The sequence below is a fragment of the Balaenoptera physalus genome (genome assembly GCF_965194825.1).
Source record: "Balaenoptera physalus genome assembly, chromosome: 20".
NCBI classification, from domain to species: Eukaryota; Metazoa; Chordata; class Mammalia; order Artiodactyla; family Balaenopteridae; genus Balaenoptera; species Balaenoptera physalus.
In genome coordinates, this window is record NC_138901.1 from 38551053 (window position 1) to 38563489 (window position 12437).

Genomic DNA, 12437 nt, shown 5'->3' on the forward strand with positions numbered 1-12437 from the left:
GGAAGATGTCCACCTCTGCATGCACCTGTGCCTGGAGACCGCATCAGGCTCAGGGCTGAGGTCTTAGGCCAGCCCACGTGGCTCACAAGGTTTAAACCACCTTCTCGAGTGGCTTTCTCAGCGATAAATGTGACATTTTGTCTCCGTTTGCCTGACTCCTGTGTCTACCCCTCAACTGCTTCCCTGCTTCCTTCCCAGGGACAAGAGAGGTGACATCTACTAGCCCCACAAACCCCAAACACCATCAGGCCTTCCTGTGTTCGGAAGGGCACAATCAGGTGTCCCCTCAAACCTCTTCAGCCAAGTCCCCAGCTCCTTCGATCACGCCCCCTCTTCAGGATTGCCTGGGGCACACTGCGGGCTGTCTAGGACCCTCTAAAACGTTGGGCCAGACCTAAGCACAGATGCTCCAGGTGTGGCTTGGTGGGCACCAATCACGAGCAGCATTTCCCCCCTCTTCTCAGAATTCCCATGAACACTGTCATTTCTGAGTAGGCTGATTACAAACTGAACTTGCAGGAGATTCAGATCCATAGGAATTAGCATTAGATCCACTTTCTTCTGCATAGGGCAGCTGATTGTTTAACCTCTTATTATAGTTGGCCAATCAAGTTTTCCATCTCAGATACATTTGTAAACACACACACACACACACATCTCCCACAAGGTTTAAGGATATAAGAATTCTGCCCCCCTCCGACCCCACTGCCAAAACAATCCTTTCTCCCAAAGTTCACCTCACCAATTTCAGTACGCTCATATTTTATCTATTCAAGAAGTATTTAGCTTCCAAAAATAATACATAGTGGTTAAGAGCACAGCTGCTGACATTAGACATTCCTAGGTTCAAATACCAACTCTATCATTTATCAGATGTGTGACTTGGGGCAAGTTACTTAGCCTCTCTGAGTTTTGGTTTTCTCAAAGTCCTAAAGTGAAGGTTATACTAGTACCCACCTCCAAAGGGCCAAGCCTGGTGCCTAGACTGTATCATGTTCTTGATAACTATAAACTAGTAGTAGTGGTAATAATCTTACTAGTATTAACATTATTGTTACCACTTCAGCTAAACCTTCCAAAGTAGAAACTACCTAAAGTTAGAGCAGGGATACAGCCCTTCAGGGTAGATGGTTGATAGATGGATGTCGCCATTAAGAATGGGTCATGAAGTTCAGCCTGGGCGTTGCAGGTGTTCGAATCTTGTTTGGAGAGATGCCATAAAAGAGAGAGGAGGGAGGCTGGAGCTGAGCTGGGCTCTCAGAGGGTGCAGCCCAGGCTGTAAGTCCCGACCTGGGAAGACAGAGGCCCACTCCGCTCAGGTGCTGACCTAGCCTCCAGGCACTCGCTTCTGCTGTTCGGGGGAGAATCCCTGCTGCGTGGCAGAGTTTTGCGGGACCAGAGAGAAAATATGACTGGATGAAACAGAAAGCCTTATTGAAAATAAAAGGCACAGTGACAGCTAAGGAGCACCCAATCACCTATGTGACACTCCCAACCTTCCAGAAGGACAGGTCCACGGACAGCCTGATATGGTTCCAAGGGGGCAGCAGGATAGCAAATAAGCACAGGTGACCTGGACTTGAACTTTCAAGCACGGAGACCTTGGGGAAAGGACTTAGCTTCCTGAGGTCGGCTATCCACCCTGCACAACAGGGAAACAACACTTGCTTCTAACGGTGCCCGTGGGAGTAGTTGGGATGGTGTGGGTACATCACCTGATGGGTGGCGGGGCATCCTAACAATTCCAGCTCAGACATGAAAATCAGCTTCACGGCTTTAGAGCCCCACCTTCTAGGTGTTGCCTCATCAGTGCACTGAGCTCATCTGACTCCACCCCTCGGAGCCTAATTCCCTCTGTGGATCTCACTGGCCCGGCTGCAGACCAAACAGAGAGGAAGTAGAGGTGGGCAAAGGTGGCAAAGGGAGGTATGACGGTCTAACCATGAAAGCAGGCAGAAAAGCCAACTAGGCGAGGATGAGAACCACAAAAGAAAAGTCGTCTGAGGCCACTCAGTGCTCGGGCGGATGATCGACCCCTTTCAGCAGACCGTGCGTGAAGTAACAAGCCATGAGAGCCTCGACTCATTAAAAGAAGGTAAATCTGTTCAACGCCATCAGTTTAAGAAGATTAAAAAAACATGGTATACATTTGATCAATAGTACCATTACAAACAGGAAAAGAGTTAAAGGTGAAAGTTACAGGTGTCATTCAAAGACTGAGTGTTGGAGCGCCTCCTTCTTGGGTGATGCCGGGTGAACGGAACTTCACCGAAAGAACACACCGGGTCTTTTCGCCTCTCAGCAGGGTGTTATTTAGGTAGGAGGAAAGCAGTGGAAATGGGGAAGGGGAGCAAATCGATCAAAACTCAGGGTCTGTCCTTCTATCGAAAAGAATCTTCTACTCGGCTGCTCGGTGAGGAACGCGGCTTCTACCGGAGGGGCCTCAGTCGGCCTGGATCTTCCGGGGGATGCCCAGCGCCTCGCAGCTCCGGCCCAGCAGCAGGCACTCCAGCCGCCTGCAGTGCTCCCGGAGCCGCTTCTCGCGGGGCAGCAGGAAGGTGAGGACCTTGTTCCGCACGATGCCCCGGTCCTCCTCCTCCCGCAGCCGCTGCTTCACGCGGGCCGCCTGCTCCTCCTGCTGCGCCAGCGCCCTGTTCATCGCGCCGAAGGCGTCTTCCAGGTCATGGATGGCCCTCAGTGCCTCCTTCTTGAAGTCCTCCAGCTCCCGTTGCACCCCGGCCACCTGCTGCTGCAGGATCTCCAGGTGGGCTGGCGGCAGGACGCAGGAGGGCCACGGCTGGGGGAGCGAGAAATCTCCAGATTGGAGGCCGCTCTCCACCATCTTCTTCCCCTGTAAGGTGTTCACCTTCATGAGAATGGAGCCGGCCTGATAGAGGGGGTCCATAGTGTCGCCTCTGTTTGGACAAAGAGAGGGAGCTAGGGACCAGCCAGGTCAGTGGGCCAGGTCTGGCCCAGCCAGAGACACAATCCTTTGGAGTGGAGAAACCCCGCATATTGTGACATCAGGGCCTCTCCGGCCAACCAGGAGGAAAGCCACAATCCGCTCATTTGCATATGGTAGCCTCCTTGCTTGGTTATCCTGGGCTTCGTCTGCTCATCTACTCAAGAACTATTTAGTTGTGCACCCTGAGATGTGGATTCCCATCAGTTCATTGCCCTCCCAGAACCAGAGCTCAATCATTCCTTGTCCCGAGGGACACACCAAAGTAAACTGGCCAGAGCAAGGCCGGGTCGGGTGGTCTCCTACACAGCAAGGGGCCTGGATGGTCTCAGAAGGGTCTCTGGGCTTCAGTACCTCACCAGTGAAGCAAGGACATTGTAAGAGATGATGTGTAATCTCACTTCTAGCTCTAAAATGCTAAAAAACAACAACAATGACAAAACTAATTTTTTTTTGAATTGAAGTATAGTTAATTTACAATGTTATGTTAGCTTCAGGTGTACAGCAAAGTGATTCAATTATACATACATATATTTTTTCAGATTCTTTTCCATTATAGGTTATTATAAGATATTGAGTATTGTTCCTTGTGCTACACAGTAGGTCCTTGTTGTTTACCTATTTTATATATAATAGTGTGCATATGTTAATCCCAAACTCCTAATTTATCTCTCCCTCCCCACCATCCCCTTTGATAACCATAAGTTTGTTTTCTATGTCTGTGAGTCTATTACTGTTCTGTAAATAAGTTCATTTGTATCATTTTTTTAGATTCCACATATAAGTGATATCATATGATACCTGTCCTTCTCTGTCTAATTTACTTCACTTAATATGATAATCTCTAGAAAAGCAATTTCTGATTCCAAATCCACACTCCTATAATGACGCCAGAATTCTCGATAATCTTAGAAGAAATGTACTCAGGTTTTGATATATGGTCCACAGCAGAGCTGATTCGGTATGTGCAGGATAAAATCGGGCCGCTCATTCATTTATTCAGCAGGTCCCTGCTGAGCACTCACTATGCACCTGCACCAGGGAACGAGTGTGAGCCAGAGAGCGTGGTCGTCCCTGCCCTGCCAGATCCTGCCTGAATGCTGACAAAGATGAGAAAAAACATAGAGAAGGGTGAACTTCCCACTTCTGACCTGTTCACTGTAAGAAAGGAAACTGGTTTGTTCAAGAACAATCCTCCATCCTGCAGATCTCAATCTCTTGCCCAGACTTCTCTCCTGGCCTCCAAATCTAAACATCTCTCCAACAACGTACCTCAAATTCAATCCACCCAAAGCTGGACTAGTTATCATTTCTCCCAAAATGGTCCCTGTTCCAGTGTTGCTATCAGGTTGATGAGACCAGCCTGGGGCAGCACCCACGTCAGCGCCCCACCTGAGAAACCCGGGCCCCTCCACACCCAAGTGGCTCTCAGTCCTATTGGCTCTACCATCTCTGAACACTCCAGCATCAAACCACCTGGGCTGGGTCTCAGCTCTACCACCTACAGGCTGTGTCTCTTTATACATTGCCTCATCCCCCTGGGCCTCAGTTTCCTTATCTGTAAAGTGGGGATACTAATTCAGTGGTGTGCAGGTGGGGGGCAGCTCTCCGGGAGGAAAAAAAAGAAGCAGCTCTGATTTATGGCTGTTGCTAATTTCCATGGTGTAAAGACTCCCATCACAGCTGGTTGAAACTAGCTCAAAAGCTACCAAGGTGGTGTCTCTGAGCAGAGATGCTCGCGGTGAGCCTTCGTGAGCCTGTGTCGAGAGCCAACTCCCGCACCACAGGACACAGGAGGAGGGAAGCTGCCTTGTCCAGCAGGCAGATCGGCCCATCTAGAGGGCCTGGCAGAGGGCATGTTGCAGGGAGCTTCATGGCTAAACTAAGGTGGAATTTTGAGTCTCAAAGGTCGGGCAACACCAGTTATTGATACACAATGTTGGTGGAAAGAGCACTGCTCTAGGAGTCAGGAGATCTGGAGTCTGGAATTGCTATGTGACCAGAGGTCAGTCACCTCCCCTCTCTGAGCCTATTCTCTGCTGTAATGTGAGAGGGCGTAATGTGAAGTCTCTGATGCTCTAATATCCACACAGTCTTTCCTTTAAACTTTTCCGGAAGCTCTTACTGCCTACCCCTCATTTTGTGACCTAGGGCCTTGTCCCTCTGGGTCCCGATGGCACAGTAAATTCCATGAGAACAGGGACTGTGCATTTCTCATCCTATGTACCCTGCCTGGTGCCCTGCACATAATGGCACTCAGAAAACTAGATGAAGGAGAATTTCTGTTCTTAGGTGGCCATCAAATCCTGCAGCTCCCCTGACTTTTCCTCTGACATGATGACACCTACTGGCCTGAGTGGAAACAGCACCCTCCTTATTTGCTACCTAAGATCCAGATGGGGTTTGGGAAGATGATGTAAACAGCCTGCGGTCTGCTGGTGCATTCATTGGGGGTGTGTGTGCGGGTCAGGCACACAGTAGGTTCTCAATAAATGTTTCTTGAATCAACGACAGGAAGAATGTGTGTCTGTCTTCTTGTTTCTGTATTCTTTGAGTGTTTTTCTGTTTGTCTCTCTTTCTCTCTCTCTGACTTAGATTCTCTGCCTCTTTGTCTCTGTCTCCCACAGGGAATGGTAGAAGCCATAACCAGTGCTATGAAAGAAAAGTAGTAGCCGTTAAGAAAGGATAGCAATTGTTCAATTTCCCTGGTGCTTTTTAATGAGGTCTCAGTTCATTTCTCCGCATGTAGAGCCGGCCAGGGAGGACCGCGTTTCCAAGTGAACCTCAGCAGAAGTCGGGGGCAAATACACGCTCTGTCAGCCGAAGACCCCAGGCCTGGGGTTCCCTGGACCTTCAGGGAGCCCTCAGCAGGGGCAACTAGATGTGCACGTGCTCTGAATGCTCTCTTCCCAGAAGTTTTACAGTCCAGCCCTGTGCTTTCCTCAGAGTTTCCTTCCGTATATCCTCGGAAAGTAAGAAGGCAAATCTATTTGTCCCCTTCACAGCGTCAAAAGAAAGGAACTCAGACGTTTCCTAGCCAGGTATCTCTGGGCCACGGTCGGGAGGGTTTCCCTGCCCCTGGTCTATTTCGGCAGTGTCTCAGAATAAGGGGGGACGAAAGCAGGGTATCAACCCTGAGGAGATCCAAGCCCCACCCCTGAGAATCAGATTCGACCTGCGTCGAGGGGCTCCGGAGCGGCATGTCTCAGGATTTCCCGGGGTGGTCACTGCTGGGTCCAGGCACAGTCCTGCTGGGCCCTGCCACTTGCATCAGTGCCCCCGCCCCGCCCCTGTCACGTGCCTCTCCCCATGCCTCTGCCCCTGCATGTGAACTAAATCTCCATCCTTTTTAGGATGCAGAAGAGGGATATGGCACAGATGCACCCCTTCATGTACCTGTTTAAAAATGAGGTGAAACCGCCGATGCTTCTCATGTCCCGTTAGTTAGAGCCACTTTCACAGTCCCCGGTCCAACCCAAGCACTACTGGAGCTCCCATAGTTGGCTCAGACTAATCACGGGTCCTATCCCCAAAGCAGAGGCCTCCCAATACAAGGACCAAATTGGGGTTCCATTCTCAAGCAAGAATGGGGAGGGGCTTCCCTGCTGGTGCAGTGGTTGAGAATCTGCCTGCTAATGCAGGGGACACGGGTTCGAGCCCTGGTCTGGGAAGATCCCACATGCCGCGGAGTAACTGGGCCCGTGAGCCACAACTACTGAGCCTGCGCGTCTGGAGCCTGTGCTCCGCAACAAGAGAGGCCACGATAGTGAGAGGCCCGCGCACCGCGATGAAGAGTGGCCCCTGCTTGCCACAACTAGAGAAAGCCCTAGCACAGAAACAAAGACCCAACATAGCAATCAATCAATCAATCAATCAATCAATCAATCTTTAAAAAAAAAAAAAAAAGAATGGGGAGGGTAGGCGACCAGCTGTGGCTTCCACAAAGAGGAGTTGTATTTGAAGAGAAAACAGTGAAAGGACCATGCTTAATTCCCCCAAATGAACCACCAATGTCAGCTTTCAGGCAGAGTGTGCAAAGAGTCTTCTAGAAGTCCCTTAAAACTTGTTTGTCCCCATCCCCAAGAAAAAAATTATTTAAAAAAAAAACACAGAATTCAGAGAAATTTCCTAAAAACACCAAAGAGCATGTGGTTGGATGTTTCTAAAGCAGAGAGGGCAGCGATTTCCAACACTCCTTTCCCAGAATCCCCTGGGCTCGGGCCTCCCGCTGCTGGCCTGGGTGAGGATGCTGCTATACAAACCGTGTCTCCCCAGATGTGCCCCTGCCGACAATAACAAGCTTGACACACTGCACCTTAAAATGCAAACCCATAGAGGATCTTCCCTCCAGCCTTCGCCCCATCCATCCCCCTGCCACCCTTCCATCCATCCGCCCATCCACCCATCCAGTTGCGTGTTCAATGACGCCCACTGAGTGCCCGCCCTGTGTACGCTGAACTAGGCAACAGGGATTTAAGATGGCAAACAAGAGAGAGAAGATCCCTGTTCTCAAGCCACTGGCATTTCAATGGAAGCAGACAGACAATAATGTGGAGCCGTCAAGAAATAAGGTGATTCTGGCCGGTGCTAAGTGCTCTGAAGGGAATAAACAGGACAAGGTGATGGAGAGCCTGCAGGGGAAGGCGTGCTCAGGGAGGGCCTTCGCAAGGTGAGGACATTTGGGCTGAGACAGGGAGGATGTGGATGCCTGGGGGTGATGTTCAAAGGGAACAGCAAGAAGAATTTAAAAGAGGCTGGGATGACTGGAGAGAAGCAGGAAGAGGTGCAGAGGAGGGGGAGGTACAGGGCCCCAGCTGCGGGGGCATGGGATGGTGTCCCCAGTGCCCTGGGAGGCTGTCAAGGGCTCCTCTAGCCGTGCATGACTGCCACCTCTGCAGCTGGCATTGCAGTCCGGGGAATGGGGACAAGGCTGGGATGGGGGTGGAACCAGCATCAGGAACCAAACTCAGTGCTGTTCACCGTGATTAATTAACCCAGAGCCAGAGCCCCAAGGCACGGTGCTAAAAATACCTGCTTCGCTCCGAGAGGCAGCGGCTGCCACCCAGCAACTTGTACCCGTAGCCATTTGTCATAATTTGGCACTGATGAGGAGTGCCCACAAGAATCGGGCTCATCCACAGCCCACCAGCAAGCTGGTCCACGGAAACTGTCCATGGCGCTTTCCTACCTGAACTCTCCTCCCGTTCCTGAGCCCCGCCTTGGCCACCCCTGGATGCACCAGCCACCTGCCCACTGCCTGCTGAGTTCACCTCCCCTCCTGGAACCCGAATGAACCAGCCCCCGGAGGTAGGAGCCAAAGCAGGAGCACATCACCACATTCCATGTTTCACACCACTGCAGCCCTGCAACTCGGACTGGCGCCATCCATCAGAGGCCCTGCCAGCCCAGGGCGGCACTTTAATTAAAATATGCAAAACATCCTGGTGGGAGTGGATCTGAAGACACAGGAGCGGTCCTTGGACACGAGCGGTGCAGGCGGGCCAAGCCAGTGGAGCTGGCCCTCCTCCAGCCCCGGAAGCTAGCACTGCGCCAGGAGGGCCCTCCAAAGCAGGCTGGGTGTGGTGCTGTCTGCCCTGCACCATCTACCCCTCCACCAGGCATGGAATTTAGCTGGGGCAAAACATCTGCAAGAAAGAGGACCTCACACAGTCCACAGGCCCAGGACAGTGACCCCAAGAGCATGCTGGGAAAGGCCCGGCATTACCCCAGTTGGAATAGTCTATCCCCATTCTCAACACTAATTTTCTTAAATGACCCATCGTGAAGCTGGTACCTGGACATTTATTTATTTATTATTTTTTAACATCTTTATTGGAGTATAATTGCTTTACAATGTTGTGTTAGCTTCTGCTGTATGAAAAGTGAATCAGCTATACGTATACATATATCCCCATATCCCCTCCCTCTTGCATCTCCCTCCCACCCTCCCTATCCCACCCCTCTAGGTGGTCACAAAGCATGGAGCTGATCTCCCTGTGCTATGCAGCTGCTTCCCACTAGCTAACTATTTTACATCTGGTAGTGATATATGTCCGTGCCACTCTCTCACTTTGTCCCAGCTTACCCTTCCCCCTCCCCGTGTCCTCAAGTCCATTCTCTACGTCTGTGTCTTTATTCCTGTCCTGCTCCTAGGTTCTTCAGAACCTTTTTTTTTTTTTTTTAGATTCCATATATATGTGTTAGCATACGGCATTTGTTTTTCTCCTTCTGACTTACTTCACTCTGTATGACAGACTCTAAGTCCATCCACCTCACTACAAATAACTCAATTTCGTTTCTTTTTATGACTGAGTAATATTCCATTGTATATATGTGCCACATCTCCTTTATCCATTCATCTGTCGATGGACACTTAGGTTGCTTCCATGTCCTGGCTATTGTAAATAGAGCTGCAATGAACGTTGTGGTACATGTCTCTTTTTGAATTATGGTTTTCTCAGGGTATATGCCCAGTAGTGGGATTGCTGGGCTGTATGGTAGTTCTATTTTTAGTTTTTCAAGGAACCTCCATACTGTTCTCCATAGTGGTTGCATCAGTTTACATTCCCACCAACAGTGCAAGAGGGTTCCCTTTTCCATTTCCATTTCCCAGACTAATGAGCTCCTCAAGTTTTGTCCATTCACACTGCCTTCTAGGTTAACAGGAAATGTGGTCTGTACTGTTTAGGGCAGCGGTGAGCAAACATTTTTTTGTACAAAGGTCAAATCAAAAAAATTATAGGCCAAAATATTGAATCCCAACGTTTTTTTAAAATCAGAAAATGAGATTGTTTTAAGCATGCTTTTTTTCCCCCATCATTGGAGGAATTTGTGGTATTTACCAAAATGTCAGAGCCTCCACAAGTATGGTGGCTGCAGTCTGACTCTGGAGTTCAGGCCTGTGACACATTTTCTGTGCCATCACATAGACTGTGGGGAGTGTTGAGGGATCTGGGGAGGCAAATTGGACCCTGAGTCCAGCCAGAAACCAGGGACCACAAAGAGCCCCAGTGGGAGCTCCTGTTCTGGGGAAGCAAGAGGCAGGGGTGCTATCTGGAGACGAGTCTCTGGGGAGAATAGACAGAGCTTCAGGAGGTGTGATGGGTGCCGGTGCTGGGGGAGCGGCTGATTCTCCCTCCCACCCGCAGCCCTCCCCGGGAGAGCAGGGTAGGGAGGGCGCCCCCTGGTGCTAAATCAACCCCGCACCAAGACAGCTGCCCCTGCCGCATCCCCCACCCGTCTAACCAGGGACGCTTCCTCTGCACAGAGCCAGAGCTGCTGCCTACATGTTGGGGTGTCAAGCTGAATTATGTGGGCTTAAAAACCAAATCCCCTCCTTCCTGGGTTACTTAACTGTCTGCCTGGCGAGGCCGGGGGATTACTGGTGACAGACACCAGGGCCTGCCCGGCTGCTCAGACAGAGAAGCTTTGATCACCTGGGAAACTCCAGACACCGGCACTCCTAATGATGAGTAATGAGCTCAAACCATCAGAAAGGTACCCAGGGCCTCGCACAGTGGGGACACACATCGCTTCCCATGGCAGCCCGGAAGCCTGGGCCAGGGAGATGGGGTGCAGTCACCCGGGGTACCGGGGAAGAGTTTGACCTCACCCTCACCCCGACCCAGGGTCCTGCCCGGTCACTGCTGAGGCGAGAAGGTTTCTAGGCTCCCAGCACTGGGCTGTTACACGGGTTGGTTCGGCGTAGAGCGGCCAGAGTTGATCTATTATTTCAAGGGTGCAGCATCCCCACTCATTCAGTCGTTCATGCGTTCAACACACATTTATCGAATGACTAAGATGCGCTGGCATGGCACCAGATGCCCACGACAGAAGAAGGTTAAGATGGGGTTTCTGTCCTAAGAACTTGGGATCCACCGTGGAGACAACCTAGCAAATCCAGCATCCCGGGCTTTGTGATAAGGGGCCCAACAGAGGTGGCTGCAGTGCTCAAGGCCACCCAGAGCAGGGACCTCTAAGTTAGACTATCCCTTCTAGTGGTAGGGACAGCAGCGGGCTAGGGATGGAATTTGAAGATCCCAGACCCCTCTAGGCTTGAGGTTCTATCTGATCCCATGAGGGTTCCCAGTCTCAAGTCACACCCGCATCCCTGTATCCGGGATTTCCTCCTGCTCAGAGATTAACCAGGAATATGTCAACCTTGAGTCCCCTGTTTGGGCTTCATGGAAACTTAAGCCCAGTGATTCTCAAACTTTGGCAAATGTAATAATCATCCCGGGAGAGTGTTAAAAATCAGTTTTAAGGTCTGGATCTCACCCTCAAGAGATTCTAATTCAGAAGGTCTTGGAAACAGGAGTTAGGGTGACCCATCCTCTTGATTTGCCCTGGGATGACAGACTTTGAGTTTTAAACAGGACAGTCCTGAAAAATTTGGGACAAGTCACCCTGGGGTAGATACTGTTAGTCTCCACCTAATAACATTCCTTTCTTCCTTGGGTCATAGAATCCTATTTCGATCAAGCAGTAACATGCTCAGGGAAGGTGAGCCCTCACCAGCCCCAGGTGGTGAACCTGGATACATTTGGTAATTCCATTTCCTGTTGGAAGTCCTTTATTTAAGGTGGACCTGTGACCCATTTCACACCAGTGAGTTGTAAAGAGAAGCGTTATGGGAAGGTATTACATCTAAAAGAGACAAAGAGGGATAGGGAGAGATGGCTGTCCCTTCTTCTGCCTTGGAGGCAATTGCACGAAAACACGATGGCTGGAACCCTGACAGCCATTCAGCAATCATGAGGCCAAAAAACCTAAGGATGAAAATTCAGCTGAGGAGGAACAGTGAGATAAGAAGACCCTCCATTTTTCATAACTTCACTGAGTCACTTCACCAAACTCAAATTACCTACCTCCGGTCTACTTGATGTGTGATTAAATGTCTTTCTTGCTCAAACAGCTGTTGTTTGGTATTCTATTAACGGCAGCCAAACATATTATGACTGTTGCAAAGGGTCTAGAAATTGGTATTTTTAACAAGAGCCCCCAAATCATTCTGATGCTCTCCACCAAGCTAGCTAATCCAGTGGTTCTCAAAGTATACTCAGTCTTCAGACTGGCAGCCATGAGCATCCCCTGGGCACTTGTTAGAAATGTAGATTCTCAGGCCACACCCAGACCTTCTGACTCAGACCCTCTGGGAGGTGTGGCCCAGAAGTCTGTGTTTTTTGTTTTTGTTTTTGTTTTTGTTTTGGCTGCGTTGGGTCTCTGTTGCTGCACGCGGGCTTTCTCTAGTTGCAGCGAGTGGGGGCTACTCTTGGTTGCAGTGTGCGGGCTTCTCACTGCGGTGGCTTCTCTTGTTATGGAGCATGTCCTCTAGGCTTACGGCTGCAGTAGTTGTGGCACGTGGGCTCAGTAGTTGTGGCTCGTTGGGCTCTAGAGTGCAGGCTGAGTAGTTGTGACGCACAGGCTTAGTTGCTCCGTGGCATGTGGGATCTTCCTGGACCAGGGCTCGAACCCG

At 50.4% G+C, this 12437-nt stretch overlaps 1 protein-coding gene across 1 annotated transcript; it reads right to left on the reverse strand.

The window, feature by feature from the left end:
* Positions 1-643: 643 nt before the first annotated feature.
* Positions 644-8371, reverse strand: CCDC182 (coiled-coil domain containing 182). Its single transcript, XM_082440192.1, has one exon. The coding sequence runs from the start codon at positions 2903-2905 to the stop codon at positions 2444-2446; it is 462 nt and encodes a 153-aa protein (XP_082296318.1). The 5' UTR covers positions 2906-8371; the 3' UTR covers positions 644-2443.
* Positions 8372-12437: the final 4066 nt, after the last annotated feature.

Bases quoted from the DNA above. Each gene is read 5' to 3' on its own strand.
- CCDC182 (XM_082440192.1), bottom strand. From the start codon at position 2,905: ATGGACCCCCTCTATCAGGCCGGCTCCATTCTCATGAAGGTGAACACC.